General features: G+C 39.1%; 1 protein-coding gene across 2 annotated transcripts in view; it reads right to left on the reverse strand.

Moving 5' to 3' along the window:
- C7 (complement C7) overlaps positions 1-20,542 on the reverse strand; it is a 62,957-nt gene extending 42,415 nt beyond the window's left edge. Inside the window, exons 1-7 of one of the 2 annotated variants that reach the window (XM_078153204.1) lie at positions 20,222-20,360; positions 18,067-18,119; positions 17,775-17,821; positions 14,978-15,053; positions 7,223-7,364; positions 4,800-4,944; positions 3,495-3,633 (exon numbers count right to left, since the gene is read on the reverse strand). In XM_078153204.1, coding sequence (XP_078009330.1) covers positions 3,495-3,633; positions 4,800-4,944; positions 7,223-7,364; positions 14,978-15,053; positions 17,775-17,815 — 543 coding nt within the window. In that variant the 5' untranslated portion in view covers positions 17,816-17,821; positions 18,067-18,119; positions 20,222-20,360. Of the gene's footprint in view, positions 1-3,494; positions 3,634-4,799; positions 4,945-7,222; positions 7,365-14,977; positions 15,054-17,774; positions 17,822-18,066; positions 18,120-20,221 lie in introns of both variants that reach the window. The other variant, XM_020996285.2, reaches the window with a different exon arrangement.
- Positions 20,543-21,010: the final 468 nt, after the last annotated feature.

The following is a 21,010-nucleotide window of genomic DNA, read 5'->3' on the forward strand; positions in this document are numbered from 1 at the left end:
AAGAAAAACTTCCTAACTATTAACACATCAACAACTGTCCTTACAGGCTTTTCTCAAGACCAGTGTAAACTGAATTACACTTTCCTGAACCTTCCCTGGCTCAGGGACATGATTAAGTTTGGATTGCAAAGAGTTTCTTCCAACTATCCACCTCACTTTCCCCCAGTCTAGGACCCTCAAATTAGCCCCTTTCCTTGTTCTACCACAAGCTGAATTTCCCCTCACTTCTGTCAAACCTCTTCAAATTCAGTGACTTGAAAGTCGTTTTAGATGCCACTCCAAAAACTATGCCATACTGTAGGAAACAGAAGCCAGGCTGCATGCTGTTAACTCAATTATTCCTCCTCTTCAGGATGGTACTTTCCAACAGAGTTGGAAATTCTCCTGTTTGTTATTTTTCCTCTTCTTGCAACTTTTCTGAATTTATAAAATAGAATGGGTCATTCTCAAAGTGCCTTGAGAAGGTGCTGGTAAGGTGGTAAGGCACAGTCCTAGGAGAAGGTAGGAAAAAAATGATTCTAAAATTCTAAATTCTAAAAATGATTCTGATTCTAAACCTATCCTGTCGGCTCTCCTGCAGCCTTTCCTTCTCATAATAATGTCCGCTGAGACTCCAACATTTTCAGAGATCAAATAACAAGATATACATTTTCCCATCATGACAGGAAGAGCTGAACAAAGCTGATCACAGAATCTCAGAATATCAGAGTTGCAAGCCCTTTGAAGCCAAGTCAATAAGCATTTATTAAGCACCAGCTATGTGCTAGGAACTATGCTAAGGGCTGAGGATTCCAAGAAAGGCAGAAAAAGATCACTGCTCTTAAGAAGCTTACGTTCTAATGGGGGAAACAACATTAAAATATCTATGTACATATAAGACACAGGATAAATTGTGGGTCATCTCAGAGGGAAGGCACTAGCATTAAGGAGACCTGGGAAAGGTTTTTTTTGCAGAAAGTGGAACTTTAGCTCAGACTTGAAGGAAGCCAGGGAAGGCAAGAGGTAGTGATGATGAGGGAAAGCAATCTAGACATGGGGAGGGGGTGGGGGTAGAGCCAGTGAAAAGGCACAGAGTCAGGAGGAGTGCCTTTTCTGAGGAATAACAAGGAGGTTGTGTCCCTGGATAACAGAATACATGGAGTGGAGAAAGGAATAAGAAAACTAGAAAGGTAGGAGGGAGCCAGATTATATCTGATCTTGGAGGTGATAGGGAACCACTGGAGTTTATTGACTTGAATGTGGGGGAAGAAGGTGACATGGTCAGACCTGCACTTGAGGAAGGTCAATTTGACAGCTGAATGGAAGGTGGGCTGGGGTGGGGAGAGATTTAAGGCAGGCAGACCCTCCAGCAGACTACTTCAGTCATCCAGGCATGAGGTGTCTGGAGCACCTGGGTTCAAATCTTGCTTCTGACATATTAACTGTGTGATCCTGGGTAATTCACTTATCCATAATGATAGCACCTACCTTGTAAAGTGAAATAATGTAGGCAAAGCATTTTGTAAACCTTAAAGCCTTACTTCAATTTTAGCTTCTATTGTGGATTGTAATCTTGTTTTAAAGCCTGAATACTAAATGTAGCACTCAAGGGACTCCTAACCAGTAAATCTCTAGTCAGCTGTTCTAGGTACGTTGTGAGTCAGAAACTGCATCTCATAGACCCCACCAATATGGGACTAGTCCCTTTTTTCTCCCACATCACCTTGTCTTAATTTTTTAACTGTCTGTGCGTGCATGTGTTGCCTCTTCCAATGAAACATAAGCTTCCTGAAGGCAAGGAATGTTTCATTTTTGTTTTTGTGTTCCCAGTATCTAGCACATTTCTTGATACATAGCAGGTGCTTAATAAATCTTTGTTGATAGATTCAGACCAGTTAGCCAGAGGATGGAGTTTATAAGAAAGGCAACAGCAATAGGAATTGTACCTGTGATTTCATTGGTATGGGAAGTCCTGGGTGAGGAAATTTCCTATAATAGATTAGGTCGCCACCTTCTCTGTGTTAGAATTACCTAGAGAACTGAGAATTACCTGTCTAGACTAGATCTCAGAATGAATGTAGCCCAAGTATTCTATCTCACTCTTTAATTTTATGTAGACTGAGAGACCTGGTCAGAGACCAGTCTGTAACATGTTGTGGAGCGGAAGGGCCTGAAAAGTCACCAGACTATTCAGTCTGTCTAGCCAGCCCAGACATCCTAAACGAGAATAACCTGTTCAAGATCACACAGCCAGTGTGTCAGAGGCAGAACTTGAACCCAGGTCTTTCTGGCTCTGAGGCTGGCTCTCCATTCATTACACCATGATTCTTTTATTTCTGAAGTAGCGTAGTAATAAAATAATAATCTAATATTTCCTCCAATATCTGAATCTTGAGTTCACTTTCACACAAATATACACATTCTCAGTGCAGTAGAATTACACAAGAATGACATGTGGGATAAATATACAAGAACAAGTGTGGCCAGAGCATTTGTGGGGAGGGGCATGTATGAAGGTAACATATGTGATCAGAGTACATGCACAGAAGGGAAAATCATATGCCCATAATTAAAAAGTTGTGGGTGTCTTCTGGTAGAAGTAACTGGACTTCTTTTAACTGGATCTGCTCCATACCAGGTGTTGCTCTCCATTGAGCAAGCCACCATTCATTGTACCTGAACTGACCCCTGTTGGGGTCAGTTTAAAATTTGCACTTTAAAATTTGCAAAGCAATTTATAAATATTATCTCATTTGATCCTTTCACAATAACTCCAAGAGACACACGCTATTATTATCACCATTTTACAGATGAGGAAGCTGAGGCAGTTCTAAAGCCAAGCTGAAACTCAGGTCTTCCTGATTTCAGGTCCAGAGCTCTATCTACTTTGCCACTTAGCTTCTCAAATAAGGAAGGATTATAGGAGTATCCATCTAAAGCTAAAAGGAACCTCAGTGTCCCCTTTAACCCAATCCCTTCACTTTAGAGATAAGGAAACTGAGGTTCAAAGTGGTTAAGTCACCAGACCATACATGTAGTAAGCATCAGAGGCAGAATTTGAATCCAAATCTTCTCACTCCAAAGCCAGTAGTCTCCATCGTACCATTTTTTTCAGTCATTTTTCAATTATGTCTGATTCTTCATGACCCCTTTGGGGGTTTCTAGGCAAAGATACTGGAGCGGTTTGCCATTTCCTTCCCCAACTCATTTTACAGATGAGGAAACTGAGGCAAACAGGGTTAAGTGACTTGCCCAGGGTCACAGAGCCAGTATGTTTCTGAGACTAGATTTGAACTCAGGAAGATAAAAATTCCTGACTCCAGGCCTGGCACTCTATCCACTGTATCAACATAGCTTCCCACTATACCATGCTGCCCCTCAAACAGCTCTGCCTGAACCATAATGAATGTCAATATAGAGAAATCATGCATGAGAGATCCAAGGAGGCCAAAGATGTAATATGTGTTCCTTAAAGAAGAGAAGGGAAACAGAAGCTCAATAGTTAAATCAAATACCTGAAATGTGTAGGAGAGGACATTTGCACTCAGCCGATAGTATTCTTTCTGATCACCACTGAACACCTTTCTACACTGACCACCAAAACTTTTTGTGTTGATAACTGTGTCCTTAATCTGGTCAGTTAGCACATTAAACCTGTAATGAGAGAGGAGACTCTTTTAAACCAAAATGACAATTGCTGGAAAAGCACGAGTTAGAGAGGTCTTTAAACTCTAAAGCTCATTACCGCTAAGCATCTGCTCCATTGAGCTCAGATAGAGAGGACAGACCACTAATGCAAACCGTCTCTGAAACATTTTCCACATGTCTATACTCTGTGTAGTCACTAACACTAATGTATGGAAAATAAAACAGATTAAGGGCATATTTGCTACACCAGCTGCAGCACAGTGGTTTCCATGGCAACAGTTTATGTCTACAGCTATATCTATAGCTAAAATTAGCCCAGTTAAAAGACCAACCAATAAGCCACTCTCCATCGTACCAGAGCTAAGGTGGCTCTTAAGGAGGGACGGTTCCCTAAAATCAATGGAAACTAATTACATTTTGGCAATTTGACTTCTAAAATGAGTCCATCCTAGCCCTTCATGTATACTATGTTTTAAAAAAAACTCATTGTGAGAATCATTGATAACTATCATTTTCATATGGATCATTTCAAAGCTTTCATGGCTTATTATAAGTATAGGAAGATATAAGTGGTCTTCAGAATTTCCATGGAATAGGAAAACTTGAAGCTACATTAGAAGGTTGACTTTGGGCAACACACCTCACTTTCTGGGCCACAACTTCCCCACCTATAAAATGAAAGAGTTCAATTAAATGAACTTGAAGGTGCTCAGTGCAGTTTTTTTCCAACTTTTCTTTTAAAATTAAAGTGTCCTTAGAAAAAATATACTATCTTGACTGAAGGAAGCATTTTCCAACCACTGAGGCACAACACATTGGCTTCTTCGCTTGCAGTTCTTGTGCTCTCTCTCCCTCTCTCTTTCTGTGTATGTATTTGTGTCTGTCTGTCTGTTTTGTCTTCTTTGATTCTCCAGTCTGTTGTCCCATTTTCATCAAGGGTGTTCCTTTTCTCCTAATCTTCTCTTGTTTATGTTCTTCCCATCATATATACAAATCAACAAGGACAAAGGAAAAAGTTTGACATACCTTTCCTTTAAGTGATAACTAAATGTCTATGAGCAAATGGATAAGACTAGAAAAGAGAACAGTATTAGCTTAGACTCATGTAACTAATACAAGAATGGAGCCACTGATGCTAATCAATGGACATAAGGTAGGGCCCTGCATCTTACCCTGCTCCAGTATATTCTATGTGAGGAGGAGGTCTATCAACATCACACAAAGGTTTGCCTTCAGGGAGCTCACATCGATCTTCATCGCTGCCATCTTCACAATCTCGATCTCTATTACAAACCAATGATTTGCTAAGACACTGACCTAAATGCAGGGAACAAAGGGAATAGAAGATGAAAAATCAATCGCCCCATTTTCTGAATTATTTCAAATGTCCTTACACATGTACTTCCCAGGCAGTATAATGTGTATATAATGCAAGGCCCTCCAGTGTCACAGTGAAGGCTGACAGTCTTTATTATCCCTGTTTTACAGAAGAGAACTTAATGACACAGGAATTTCATTAGCCCTGGGCTACATGTTACAACCGAGGCAAGACCTGAGGTCAGAACTCCAGGCTCTTGATGTAGTTTTGTTTGTTTGTTTTCCTAGAGGCCTGGCACAGTGGAAAGAAGGCTGGATTTGGAGTCAGTGGACCTGGGTTTGAATACCAATTCTGACACTTATTGCCCACATGACTTTGGGCAAATCACATAGCCTTCTTCCTGGGCCTTATCTTCCTCTTTGTAAAGTGAGGGGGCTGGACTAAAAGGCTTCTTATCAACCTATTTCTAAATCAACCGTCATCAAGTATCTGAAGTGCTTTCATCTGGGATAAAGGGGTTTAGATTTGCCTGTTTGTTCACAGAGGTCATAACTAAGAGCCAATGGATGGGTAGCAGCTAAGTGGCATGGTGAATAGAGCACTGGACTTGGAACCAAGAAGACTCATCTTCCTGAGTTCAAATCCAGCCTCAGACAGTTCCTAGCTGTGTGACCCTGGGCAAGTCACTTGACCTTGTTTGTCTCCGTTTCCTCATCTGTAAAATGAGCTGGAGAAGGAAATGGCAACCCACTCCACTATCTTTGCCAAAACACAAACAAACAAACAAACAAATGGGGTCACGAAGAGTCAGACACAACTGAAACAACTGAACAGTAAAGCTGCCAGAAGACTATTTCAAGTTTGATGTAAGGAACACACAGAATCATCCCTAACATACAAAACTGCCCAAAAGTGGAATGGGCTTCCTCAGAAGATAATGGGTTTCCCCTTACTGGAAGTCTCCAAGAAAAAGCTGGAAAATCAACTCTGAGTAATGAGTACCACAGGACCATTGGACCTGGAAGAGACCTTAGACATCGTTTAATCTGACTCCTTTCCTTTTATAGATGGGGAAACTAAGGCTCAGAGAGGCTAAGTGACTTGTCAATAGTCACACAGCTAAGGTACAGACATAATAACTAGAACCTTAATATTCCCGACTCCAGGCCAGCATTTTAGCCACCATACCATTCTATTTCTCATTTGTGTTATAGAGCAGAGATTCTTTTTTTTAAATATTTTTTTTTAGGCAATTGAGGTTAAGTGACTTGCCCAGGGTCACACAGCTAGTAAGTGTCAAGCGTTTGGTCTGAGGCCGGATTTGAACTCAGGTCTTCTTGACTTCAGGGCCGGTGCTCTATCCACTGTGCCACCTAGCTGCCCTAGAGCAGAGATTCTTAAACTGAGGTCTTTGTGTCTCCCAAAAGGTCTATGGATAGATTTCAGGGATTTTGTGAACGTAGATGAGAAAAAAAATTTATATATACATACACACACACACACACACACACACACACACACACACACATACACGCACATATATATATACATATATATATAAAATATGAAAATAAAGACAGATAGATGTGTGTATTTGTATATATCTTTATTTTCACTAACCACTAACCAAAATTTAGCATTTCCTTCTACTATGAATGTAGTCAACAGAACATGATTCTGCAAAGGGGTCCATAGACTTCACCAAACTGCAAAACAGCTCCATGACACAAAAAGATTAAGAACCTCTCTTAAAGAGGGAACTGCGTCCAGTTATTGATTGTACTATGTGGCCTCTGATTAGCCTTCCAAACCTGATGTTTTGTGGTTCGATGACAAAATGGCCTCCAAGGTCCCAACCAGCTCTAAATCTATGGTGCTATGAGCCAATGTTAGGAGACTGAGTGTTCTAAAACCTCACTGCTCCTAGGTAAGCATGTCACTGATGAAATTGTTCTGATGCAATGGTGAAAACTACAGGTGGCACCTCAAAAGTTCTCAGCCAGCACCACTGTTTTCTCTCTCTTTGCCTCACTGACATTAGAAGCAGAAGTTCCTCCATATCCAAAGGTTCCTCTATATTTCTACCCTGGGCCACCACTTCTTACAAGGTATATCACTTCGGATTTCAGGGCTCTCAGAAATAAGGGTGTATGAAATAAGTCAATCAAAATTCTACTAGTGTTTGGCCTTCAAAAGGAAATGGTGGAATCCCATTCCAATGTTAGGGACTTCTTAAATTTACCATCCACATTCAAAGACCATGGCAAAAAAAGTTACCTGAGGAACACCTGAAAAGCTCTCCACAGCCATCTTCTGCTGGGCACCCCCTTGTAGGCACACACGCTTGTGTTTCAAAAGTAGCCCCAACACACGGCTGGCCACCATATTGCCCATAAACTGCTATGTGCCGCCTTCGAATCTGAAAGTAGAAGAACAGGATGCTTTTAAAATATGTCCCAATATTCCTTTTTTCTGGAGATTGAAACATGTAAGAAATAAATACAGTTTAAAAAAAAAGAAATAAATACAGTTGGAGATACAACTGGCCCAGCAATCAATCAGTCAACAGGCATTTATCAGGTGCTTACTTTGTGACAGGTGTTATGCCGGGCCCTGGTGATACAAAGAAGGCAAAAACAGACCCTACCTCCCAGGACTTTACAATCCAACAGGGAGAGCAATATGTAAATAACTAGGTGCAAACAAGATACAGACAAAGCAGACAGGTCAGCGAAGGGCTGTTGTCGATCTGAAAAAAGGAAGCACTGAAAATAATAATCCTGTTGTCCTAGACATATAGATCAAAGGGAACTTTTGGTCACACATTAACTACAGTGTCAGGAGCGAGAGCAGAATGCATCCAGCGAACCCTGTAGGATAAGCTGTGGAATGAGACAAAAAGGCTAGGCTTAAGACAATGGCCAAGAAAGCATGGCATCTTATAAGATGTGCGTTGAAAAGGAAGATGAGTATACAGGCATAGATCCTAGGATTGTGGGTTTGGTTCCAAACCACTGAACAAAACAAATATCACAATAAAGATAGTCACTCTTTTTTTGTTTCCCAGTGCATATGAAAGTTATGTTTACACTATACTGTAGTCTATTAAGTATGCAACAGTATTATGTTTTAAAAATGTACATAATTTAATTTTAAAACACTTTACTGCTAAAAAAGTGTTAATCATCATCTGAGCCTGTAGCAAGTCATAGTATTGTTGCTGGTGAATGGTCTTGCCTCAGTGTTGATGGCCCCTGACTAATCGGGGCAGTGGTTGTTGAAGGTTGGGGCATCTGTGGCAATTTCTTAAAATAAGACAACAATGAAGTTTGCCATATCAGTTGAGTCTCCCATTCACTTAAACACTTAAAGGCCATTGTAGGGATATTAATTGGCCTCGTCTTAATATTGCTGTGTCTCAAGGAATAAGGACGCCCAAGAAGAGGGAGATAGATTGGAATACAAGTCAGTGAAGCACTTGCATAAGCACATGCAACTTTTATTAAGTTCTCTGATATATATGGGCACAGTTTGTGTACCCCAAATCGACTGTATTAATAATATCAAAGATCACTGATCACAGATCACCATAACAGATATAATAATAATGAAAATGTTTGAAATATTGCAAGAATTACTAAAATGTGATGCAGAGACACAATGTAAGCAAGTGCTGTTGGAAAAATGGCCCCAATAGTGAAGGTAGAAAGTATAACCCAAAGATAAAGTGAAAAACAAAATTAAAGCTACTTGAGATAAAATTTTTTTTTAATTTTTAGGCAATTGTGACAGGTCACACAGCTAGCAAGTGTGTCAAGTGTTTAGTCTGAGGTCGGATTTGAACTCAGGTCCTCCTGACTTCAGGGTTGGTGTTCTATCCACTGCACCTCCTAGCTGCCTGCAGAGACAAATTTGTAAAGACAAAAGATAAAACAGTGGTATGAATAGGAAATATGTTAGCAGTAAAATGCTAAAATATTATTGGACTTTAAAATTAAAGGTAGGCCTATCAAGCCAAAGCAAGAACCTCTCATCTAAATCTTGATAATAATTGGGCAAAATAGTAGTTAAACCTTGTTGGCAGGCTAGCAAGGATCTAATGCTTCAAAGAAAAAAGAAAAGTTGCTCATGCCCCTTTCTTCCCAATGGCCAAGTAAACTGTGACCCTGTGAAGTAGATGTTATTATTATCTCCATTTTACAGATGAGCTGAGACTGAGAGAGTTTGAGTGACTTGCCCAGGGCCACACAGCTGGTAAGTGTCTGAGGTAGAATTTGATCTCAGGTCTTTCTAACTCTAAGTCTGGTGCTCTATCCAACGTGCCACCTAGGTGTCTGTAACAACAACTGAGGTAAGACATCCAGGAGAAACATTTGGGGAAGGATCAAGACAGGAGTGATCCCTCTAAGCATCGTGAGGATTCAAGAGAGGGAGCATAATGTGACCATGTAAATAATGTCCTGTATTCAGATGCTAGGGATACTTAAGTTATCTGTGAATGGCTGGCCCAAGCCCATGCAGGTTAGCTGGTACTTTGTAAGCTCAATGAAGCCTTTTGACAAACTTGTAGGCTCACAAGGCTAGAACTGGAAGGGACTTCAGAGCCTATCTAATCGAACCCCCTCATTTTACAGAGAAAGAAATGAATGCTGAGGCAGGTAAAGTGATTGTTCTGAGGCAATATAGGCAGTAAGCATCAGTAAGACCTAAACCCAGGTTCTCTGACTCCAGAGTCAGTATTCTTTTCACTGTACCACACTGCCTTCTTAAGAGAAGGGGAAAGGAATGGGAAGAGTGTATGCCAGGCACTATGGTCAGCACCTTTATAAATACTATCGCATTCATCCTCACCACAACTCTGTGAGGTAGGTGCTATTATATCCCCATTTTATAGTTGAGGAAACTGAGACAAAGGGAGGTTAAGTGACTTGCCCAGGGTCTCACATCCAGTAAGTGTCTAACCCTAGATTTTGACTCAGGTCTTCCTCTAGGCCCAACACTTATCCACTGTGCCACCTAGCTGCTTCCTTGGAATCCAGGCTGGTTCTAGGTTACTTCACAAACTCAGAGGCCCAAAATGGTGGAAGGTAATAACAAATGCACAAATAAACATAATTTTAGTTCTTATGTTCATTCTTCACAATCTGTGGAAATCTCAATAATTTCTAAATTTAATTCCACAGATATTTACGAACCACCTACCATGTAAATTACATTATGCTATGAAGCAGTCCATGCCCTCAGAGAGCCTACAGTCTCTTGGAGAGTTAACATCTGCACAAATAATCAAGTAATTTGAGGAGAGAACACCTACACTTGAGAAAACTAGGAAAGGCTTTGTGAAGTTAAGTGATAACTGATCTAAGCCCTAAAGGAAGCTAAAGAGTCTAAGAAGTGGAGATGAGAAAGGAATACCCTCATGGCATGGTGCCAGGAATGCACCCAGCCTGGGCAAAGGTATAAGGAATGTAGAAAAACTCTGAGTTCATTCCTAACTGTGTCAATCCAAAACTTTTTCTACCTGGTAACTTTGGGGACATGTCTTTCTACTTCCTCTAACTCTGTCCCCCATTGAAATAATTCAGTTTTCATTGTGCTACTTTTGATGGATTTTTTTAAATGTTGGGTTTCCTCATAACCTTGTCTTCACGATATCTTAATTTCATGATGTTTTTGCTAGTTTTATTTCTTCCTCTAATTTTTTTAGTGTGATTGAATAGACCCTACAATTTCATTGATATAGACAATTCTTAAGGAAGGAGTATTTATCATCCATTTTATTATGTCTGAGAAAATTCTGGTTTCATTTCTGGTGTTTCTTAGAGTGTTATATTCTTCTGGTTTTTGTTGTCTTTTTGCTTCTGTTTCTGATCTATAATGTGCCCTCATTGTGTCAGAACTCTTATTTGTTCATTTCTTTGAGTAGTTTTTTTTTCCTCTTAAAGCCATTTGTGCTTTTTGGTATTACTATTGCTATTCTTGAGGGGATTATTGAAGATCATGGCTCCCTCAGAATCCCTCTATCCATCTTCCTAGGAGGCCATTCCATTCTTCTTCAAGTAAGAAGTAGCTTCCTAATACCAAGAGTTCACTTCACAGGTGAATGAATTTATACTTTACCAGCCCTTGTACTGGGCATCAGTATCTCAAATCTTGGTACCTATGGGAAGGCAAGACTGAGTAACGTGTACATGACTGGCAAGGGGAAAAGACAATCCAATGTCTTTTTTCTACTATAGCACCAACTTTAAGAAATACCATAGTTGGTGATATGAAAGGATTAATTTTTCTTTTTTTGAGATTTTTAAATATAATGTCTACCACCCCACATGGGCAATGGTTCACCTTATTTCTTGTCTCACCTTCTCACTCCTTTATCACTATTTCTCCTTTGTTTCTTTCTCAGGAATCTCCTTTCCTCACTGTAATTCATTCTTGCCTCTTCCCTTCCCTTTTACTTTTTTTAGCTCTCTCTTCTTTATTACAAAAGTTCAACTCTACATTCTCCTTTCAGTGCAGCCTTCCTCTGAGCCTGGAGTCAGGAAGACCAGAGTTCAAATGCAGCAGTAGACACTTACTAATTATGTGATCTCACACAAATTACTTAACCTCTCTCTTTCTCAGTTTCCTCAGCTGTAAAATAGGGATAATAATAACATCTCCTCCCAGGGTTGTTGTGAGGATCAAATGATACAATATTTGTAAAGCACAGTGCCTAATAAATGTTTGTTTCCTTCCTTCCTTCAAGTCCCTTGACCATTTTCCTATTGTCATCCTTGCCCTGTCAAACCTCAGCCTTCAATTATTCCCACCATCCTCTTCTTTTACCCCTATTCATGTGCTGCTAAACAAAGCTGGAGAAAATCATGAAACTGATTGGGTCTAGTACAAATTTATGTTACATAATCTCAATTGGGTCTTCACTGGCTCAAGGAAATCCTTGTACACCTCCCTAATAGATTCACTATCCCACTCACCACAGTGGCTTTTACAAACTTTTTCATAACTGTTCTCCCCACCTGGGGAATCAAGCTGAAAAACTTGCCTCATATTCCATTGAAAAAAAATGAGGCCATTCACAGACCTCCTCCTCATCTCACATCACTGAGATGCCATCCACCACTACTTCCTCCTTCATTTCTGTCTCACATGAAAAAGTATCCCTTCTCCTTGTCTGAAAATCCCATTCCATACCATCTTCTCCAGCAGTTTGCTACCTCTATCATCCACATTCTCTGACTCATCTTCAACATCTCCCCATCTACTGGCTGCTTAATTCTTGCCTACAAATATGCCCATGTTTCCCCCATCCTCAAAAAGCTTTCATTTCCACCCATGTCTACTAGCTATTTTCTTATATCTCTCGTCCTTTTGTGGCTTAACTCTTTGAGAAGGCTTTCTATAATACGTGTCTTCACTTCCTTTCCTCTCTTTCTAATCTTAACTTTCTGAAGTCTGGCTTCTAACTTTATCATTTAATTGAAGCTGTTCTCTCTAGAATTATCAATGATCTCTTAATTGCCAAATCTAATGGCCTTTCCTTAACCCTTCTTGACCTCTGTGCAGCCACTGACATTGTCAATCACCTTCTTCTCCTTTATAGTCTCTTGTTTCTAAGTTTTCATAATTCCACTCTCTCTAGCTCTCCTTCTCCCTGTTGGGCCACTACTTCTCAATTTCCTTTACCAAATCTTCATCCAGGCCATTCACTCTATCAGTGTCCAACAAGGCTCTGCCCTGGGCCCCTTTCTCTTCTTCTTCTATATTATTTCACTTCTCATCAGTTACCATGGATTCAATTGTCATCTCTATGTTGATATTTCTCAGATCTACTTATCCAGCCCTAACCTCTCTCCTGATCTCCAGTCTTACATTTTCAACTGCCCATTGAACATCTGGAAATGATTGTCCCATAGACATCTTAAACACAACATGTCCAATACTAAACTCATAAACTTTCCCCCAAGCCCTCCCCTTTTCTCTAACTTTCCCATTACTGTAGAGAATAACACTATCTTCCCAATCACCCATGCACAAAATCTCAGTATCATCATCTTTAAGTCCTCATCTTACACATCCAATGTGTTGCCAAGTCTTCTCATTTCTACTTTCACAACTTCTTTTTCTTTGTTCACACAGCTGTCACCCTGGGCACGTCCTTATCACCTCATGCCTGGACTATTGAAATAACTTGATGGTTAATCTTTCTTCCTGTAGTCTCTAACCACTACAATCCACTCCACTAACCTGCCAAAGTAATCTTCCTAAAGCACAAGTATGGCTATGTCACCCTCCTTGACCCCTTATTCAAAAAACTCCAATAGCTCCCCATTATTTCCAGTATCAACTATAAAATTCTGCTTTTTATTCAAGGCCCTTTATAACCTGGCCCCTTCCTGCCTTTCTAGTCTTCTTATACCTTATTACTCCACCCTCCACTCTCACACAATATATACTGCAATCCAGAGACACTAGCCTCCTTGTGTTACTCACACAAGACACCACATCTCCCAGCTCCATGTATCTCACTGGCTGTCTTCTCCTCACCTCTTCCCTCACATGTTTGGAATTCTCCCTCCTCCACTCCATGTCCTCTGGCTTTTTAAGTCTCAGTTAAAGTCTCACCTTCTATGAGAAGCCTTTCCCATCCCCCTCAACGCTAATGCCATTCCTCTGTTGATTATCTTCAATTTATCCTGGCTATATTTTGTTTGTACATAGCTGTTTGTATGTTTTCTCCCCCATTAGACTGTGAGATCCTTAAAGGCAGGAGTTCCTGCCTTTCTCCCCCATTGATGAGTACAGTCCCTGACATATAATAAATGTTTAATAAATACTTGTTGACTGACTGAATGTCAAAAGAAATCATTTTTGACATCCAATAAGCCCTCTAGGTCCTGATTTTGGTTTCCTCCTCAATCTTTTTTGTGACTATAAATATTTAAATGTGTTTTTTATTTTATTTTCAGTGTCCCATGTGTCTCAGTATTTCATTTGCTTGCCTTCAGTCAAAGAATCATTGAATTTTAACATTGGGAGAGACCTCACTGGTTATCTTATCCAACTCTCTCCTGTCTGTGTCTTCAGTTCTGTGCTTCTAAAAGTCAGACTCTCAAGCCATTTTTCTTGCTCTTTGTACAACACAGTTACATAGGTGTTGAGTAAATAAATGATGATCATGATTATCATGATAGTGATTATAAGCATAATGTTAATGGTAGTGTCTTTAAAAACAAAATAAAAAAACTTAACAGTCTTGAAAAGCATTCTTCAATCTCAAAGTAGACTCCAATATTAACATCCCGACAACATTCTTAAGCCAGGCTTCCTCTCACTATGGGAATTTACATGATGATATAATACATTTCTCAATATTATTTCTAGCCACTGACCCAAGAGCTGATTAAAAAGTCTGGAATTAATTCCCAGAGCTCCCCTTTCTCATCTACATGTATATTAAATTCCTTTTCCAGTTCAATGAGAGCAAGGAAACAGGGAAGATAGTTGGTACAATCAATTCTAAATTACTTAGGCATCGATTATCCAGTTTGTGAAAACTCATGCCCTTTGCTTCACTGTTGGCCTTTTGGTTATTTCATTATTGACAAAAAAAAACCAGCACCTCTACATTACAAAGTAAAACAGAAAAAATACAAGAAGTTCAAATTGGTCAATCGTTAATTTAAATTTTTCATGATCTCTCTATTCCTTAATATTACCAATAATTGTAAAGGGGCTCCATGATCCCCCTTTGCATATTGGCCCCCTCTAATATCCATCTTAAGAAGCCCTTACAACAAATATGTAAAAGGAACACACCCCAGTTTCCCTGAACTAGTTATCACAATGATCACTTGGTTCTCCTCCGCCTTCAAAATGTACATCTGCTTTTGTTCATGAATAAAAAAAAAAAAAGCCACTACTCTCAGGAAAGTAAAAACACACAAAGGATTAAAAAGTTGATACTGCTTGACCTAATTTTCACAAGTGACATTCAGCACATGCATAAATAAAAACATGATGAAGTCCTACCTGAGTCTTTGTGCAGCCATCACATTCTGACCAGGAACCATAGGGATGCCAAAGGCAATTAACCACTTGGAAAGGACTGCCACATATGCAATCATCGATTACAATATTAATGGAAAGGAAAAAATTGTCAAAAACCTGAGCATTCTTAATTAACATAGAACCTAGGCATAGACACTCAGAGTTAAATGGAAACTTTGATGTCTTCTGGTCCAATCCCTTTCTACAGATGAGCAAACTGAAGCATAAAGTGAATGAATGACTTCACCAATATCACAGAGCTAATTAGGGACAGAGCTAAGACTTAACCCAAGTATCTTGATTCCTAGTTCAGACATACCCTGGTTCAGGGCATGCAAAACTTTCAGGGAAAAATAATGGCTAGATTGTCTGAGATACCTCTAGAATATAGAAGTTACAGAGACAAGAAGATCTAATAATTCCCTGAATTAACTGGACAAGGCTGAAGAATTGAGGGAGAGAGGAATGGTTGTGATAAGGAAAGGTTGTGACAAGAAAAGGAATGCTTTTTGAAATGTTCTACCTGTTCATGAAAAAAATGTACAAAGACTAGAAAAGTTACTATGACCATTTTTATAGTTCATATCTACTTATGGACAGATTTTGAAAATTATAGTAGCCAGATTAATACATTTATTAAGTATTTTTATCTTTGTTAAAATATTTACCCCCCTATGTATGTATAGCATTCACTTATGAGGTTGAGATACCACAAAGTCATCTGGTTTGAGATGCCCAAAAGGAAATTAGTGATTCAGGACTTGATCTTAGGAGAGAGATTAGTACTATATATGTGTGTGTGTGTATATGTATGTATGTATACTTGTATATGTAGATATGTGTATATGTATATGTATGGAAATAGATAGATAGATAGATAGATAGATAGATAGATAGATAGATAGATAGATAGATAGATAGATAGACAGACAGATAGATCTGGTAATCATCTACATAGAGATGATCATTCAGTCAGGTAAGCTGATGAAATTAGTGGGAATGATCTGGGTGAAGATCCAGCAAAAGATAAAGGAGCAGATAGGAGGAAGACCAGGAGAGAGTAATGTCTTGAAAACCTAGTAAGAAAAGAATACACAGGAGGAGAAGGTGACCAATATTGTTAAATGCTCAAAGAAAAATGAGGATTAAGAAAACACCATTGGAGTTGGCAAAAGCACTTTAATGCGAATCTTCTTTGAGGTGTGTTGTTTTTTCCCCCCACTAATGTTGCATAAATTTAAGTTTCCTGAGGACAAGTATGGCATCTATCTTTAGATCACCAGTTCCTGGCACAATGTTTTGAATATAGTAGGTATTCAACATACCTAATTAATTTAACATTAACATTTGACATGAATTAAATTCAAGTGAAGTAATCCTAATCCCCTCTGTATATGATCCATCTATAACTCGACTGACCAGTCAGAACCATAGACCAGGGTTGGGAACAGATAAATTATTATGATTGACTGCCCTGAGTCGAAAGCTTTGGCTTTTCTACCTCCTCAAATAATGATTAGTTAGAGCCAAAGTGAGAATGAGAGAAAAGAAAAAGGGGTGATCCTATGTTCCCTCATCCCTGAACAATCAACCAAATCCCCTGGTAAGAGCAATGGGGCTCTAGAACCTGGACACTCAAGTAATTCCTTCTTTCTTCTTCATATGCACCTCTCAGGACATCTAATACTCTTTTGTATCATTTCCCTTCATTCTTTGCTTCTTCAAGACTACCCTAGATCTTCCTTTTAAGATATATAAAAGTATTGGAAAGGGGTCCTATAACATGTGATTAATTTCAGGGTTCAGAATCTTCACTTGTAGCAATAAAGTTAATTGGAATATACAAGGTGACTGCCCTCTGTGATCTAGGGCATGTTCAGTTTTCTCATTTGGACACAACCTCAGATTTGGCCAAAGTCAGAAGAGGCAGAGAGAATTGGGGAGGGAACTGATCTTATGGATTCTCAGCTTTTGCTCTTGATCTTGACATGGCAAGTAGGTTGATGGAAAGAAGAAGGAAGTCATATGGGAGATGCTGAAGAAGAGCCACCAGGGATAGCTATTACAAGATCTTCCTACCAGCCTGCTTCCCAGATCAGGGAACTTGGGAGGAACTTGGAAATCTGTGTAGCTGAAGGTGCAGTAGACCAGTTTCTCCCCTTTTTGTCTCTCTGCCCCTTCCATGTATGGCCAAAGCCAGGGCTACTTTTAAATGAGAAAGATGAACTGGATGATTAATTAAACCTGTGGTGCTATTTAATTAGAAAAAGACTCCACTAAACTGTATATAAGAAGTCCCTGTAAGCTATATATTAACTTTGAAAACTACATATCAACACATCTATGTTCTATTGTATTATTATCTATTTTGTTAGCTATTTCCCAATTACATTTTAAACTAGTTCTCCCACACACACTTGGGAGTGTTGCCCAATGCATACTGCATGCTAGTACTTGACACCTCTGACTTAGATCCCTTAAAGCTCTACAATTTAAACAGAGATAGAGTGACTTGTCCTAGTTAACACAGGTAGTAGCAAGGAAATGAGACAGGTTAGGGGCTTGCTAGGTAATGAGAAAAAGCCAATCTGAGACTTAAAATCTACCATAGAGAAAAGTCACAAAGTTATCCAAAATTAAGCCTATGCACATAAATAATTATATTAATTCCATCTTTTACACAATAGCCTTTCAAGTCTTACTATGAGCAATATAGTCATAAGAGATCATCAGAGGGGTATTGTTAAATAGACTAAAGATACTAAAAGAAAGTGCTTACCTTCGTGCTCTCATCAAGTAAATAATGGAACCAGGACCCATGACTTCCTGGATAATGTAAAATTAATGAGGTGGGGATGGGCCCTGGCAAGGGTCAATCCTCAGTATATTTGTGTAATCAGTACTTTTTCTTGTGGAACTAGTAAATTATATATATATACATATATATATATATATATATGTATATATATATATATATATATATATACACACACACATGCATATGCACACACAGACACATATGTATATGCATATATATACACATATATATTACCCTCTTTCCCTATTCTCACCTGGAAAAAACTTGAAAATTTTCCATCAACACCACTAAAATGAACATTAACACCTGGAAAAGAAAAACAGAAAAGAGTTTCATGTTACTTTATATTTCATTAATTTGCAGTAACCAGTTGAAACTTCCCCAAAAGCTAAAACCTCCATTCCAAAATTGTCATGGCAGAGCTCTGAAAAGTATGCCAGCAAAGCCCAAGCTCTCTCAGGGCTTAGAATCTTCTCACTCTGGAACACGTCATGTTGGCCTTTTGACCCCACTCATGAGTTCCTTTTGAGGTCTCCATTTTGGGGACAGATTCAGGGCAGCCATGTTTCATTCCCCTCCCAACTGTGCTTCTGAATCTCAGGACTTCCTGGCCACATCCCAGCTGTACCTTTTCTTTGCCCCCATCTCAGCTTTTTAGCTCATTTTTATGTATTCTCTTGGAGCCGGCTAGGTGGTGCCATAGTGCATAGAATGCCAGGCCTTAAGTCAGGAAAACTATCTTCCTGAGTTTAAATTTGGCCTCAGATACTTGCTAGCTGCATGATCCTGGGCAAGTCACTTAACCCTGTTTGCCTCAGTTTCCTTATCTGTAAAGTGAGCTGGGGAAGGAAATGGCAAACCACTCTAGTATCTTTGCCAAGAAAACTCCAAATGGGGTCACGAAGAGTCAGACATGACTGAAATGATTAAACAACAACTGTCAACAACATATGTTCTCTCACTTCCCTAAAGTGTAAACTCCTTGAGGACAGAGACTGGATTTCTTTCTGTTTGTACTGCATTTGTATTCCCATCATCTAGTACAGCACACAGTAAACAATTAATAAGTTTTTGTTACTTGCCTATCTACCTCTGGCTGAAGAGACCCAAGGAGATGTTGTAAGACTACTATCTAAGGACCAACTTGATCACGTCAGAGAGGCTTATCACCAGAGGGCTGGCCAGCACGTGAAGTATATACATATATGTGTGCATATATATCACATATATATTATACACATATTTATTATATATCACATAATAAAGACAGATAGATAGATAGATAGATAGATAGATAGATAGATAGATAGATAGATAGATAGATAGATAGATATTGGCCATAGTAATTCATAACACTTTCTATTGTAGGCATGGAAATAATCAAATTCTGCATTGACAAGGGAATACCTACAAGGAGGAAATCTTCGAAGTATAAGTCTAAGTCTGATTCATTTCAGTTTTCTAAATATTGTCTCCAATTTCAGTTCCTATCATGTTCCAGACTAGGATTCATTGACTCACTCATCCAATCAATCAACAACCATTATCAGACTACTAGGTGCCCCAAACTGCTAGGTACTAGAAATATTTAAAAAATGGTCTCTGTACTCAAGGAGATTATAGTTTATAGAGAATTCTCTTCAGGGAGATATTTAAATTTATCTATTTAAATAAGTTGAGTTCAGAATCAATAGTGGGCTTTTTTTTATTCCAAACTTAAACATCAAATAAAATTAGCATTTCTATATGCACAGTATAACAGAAGAAGAGGATTCCCATAAAACCGTGGATCATTATATAGCTTCATATAGCTATATTTTCTTTTAAATACATATTTATACAAATAAATTCAACGTGTAACTTTCAAAGCTGTCCTACTATTCTGTGATTCTCTCTTGCCTTTCTTCTATTTTCTTATTTCTAAAAAGATGCCAATGACCCTCTTTTCCTTCTTTTTTTCTTTTGTTATACTTTATTTCTATTCTATTTTCTGTCCTGTATCCCCTCATAGGAAGAAGAAAAAAGAAAGAAAAAGTCCCTGTAATAAATATACATAGACAAGCAATTCCTGCACTAATCATGCTCATTCTGCATCATGTGTCCCTCACCACTTGGGCAGTAGGTAGGTTGCTTATTTCTTCATCAATCCTCTGGAATATTTGTGAGTCAGTGTCTTGATCAGAGTTCTTAAGTCTTTCAAAGAACTTATGACTTCTAAAGCACTCTTAGTGGTTACCAACCCATATTTCCTTCCTCTCTCTCTTCATAGATTCTTAGAGTTGGAAATGACTCCAGAAGTCATCAAGCCCAACCTATAGCTGAACAGGTATGCCTTTCCTGTTCTTTTAACTGAATAGTTTCCCTTTAGGGATGATTTCATTGACAAATTAAAGGTATACATATCTTACCTTCATGTTTGGAAAAAAAATTCACAGTTTCTGCAGAGAAGGGATGAAATTTACCTCCTGGGAGAGTCAAATTGGGGCTATTCAAGAGCTGGGAAGAGTCAGTCAGTCTGCCTCCTTCACTGTCTCTGCCTGGCTGTTGTTTTACTTAGCACTCACTCACATATAAAGTGAATGATCCTGAGGACTTTAACTCTTAACCTATCTGGATTCTTCAGAGACACAAACAATCTGCCCTTGCACTGATCCCATGTCTTGAAGCCAGATACATCTTATCCTTTAAACAAGTCTTGGCTGTAGCCAGCTGGGGCTGCCTGGAACTGTTATTCTGAGAAATGGTATTTGTCGATCAGGAAGGACAGCAAGCGTTCCCAGTGCCTTAAGTGCTTTCCAAGGGAGGAGATGTCATGTAAGCCAAGGGTTGAGTCTCCTCTCCCTTCCCATGGATAAAAGCTGCTAAATGGCACAACTGTTGGGGGAAGGGTTTAAAAGGTATTAATAACACCAGAGTTTGCTATTAAACACTATACGGGACAGGAGGTAGGATGAAGATGCAAATACGGGTTTCTTTCTCTACAAAATACAAAGGAAACAAATCATTATGCAGAGACTAGTCAAGTATCATGGCTGCCAGGCAACTCACAACATCTTTAGAAAAACAATTACAAGACCCCAAAGCTAATTAGGGCAAGCTGTCTGGGAAAATCATGTTGAATGTGAAGTTTTGTACTAGGAGTCCACTCCTCTTCCCTTCCACTATTTATTTCCACTCAGTAATCCCCATTAGTTTCG

Source organism: Phascolarctos cinereus, unplaced genomic scaffold, assembly GCF_003287225.1.
Source record: "Phascolarctos cinereus isolate Bilbo 61053 unplaced genomic scaffold, phaCin_HiC Scaffold_4;HRSCAF=312, whole genome shotgun sequence".
Lineage (NCBI taxonomy): Eukaryota > Metazoa > Chordata > Mammalia > Diprotodontia > Phascolarctidae > Phascolarctos > Phascolarctos cinereus.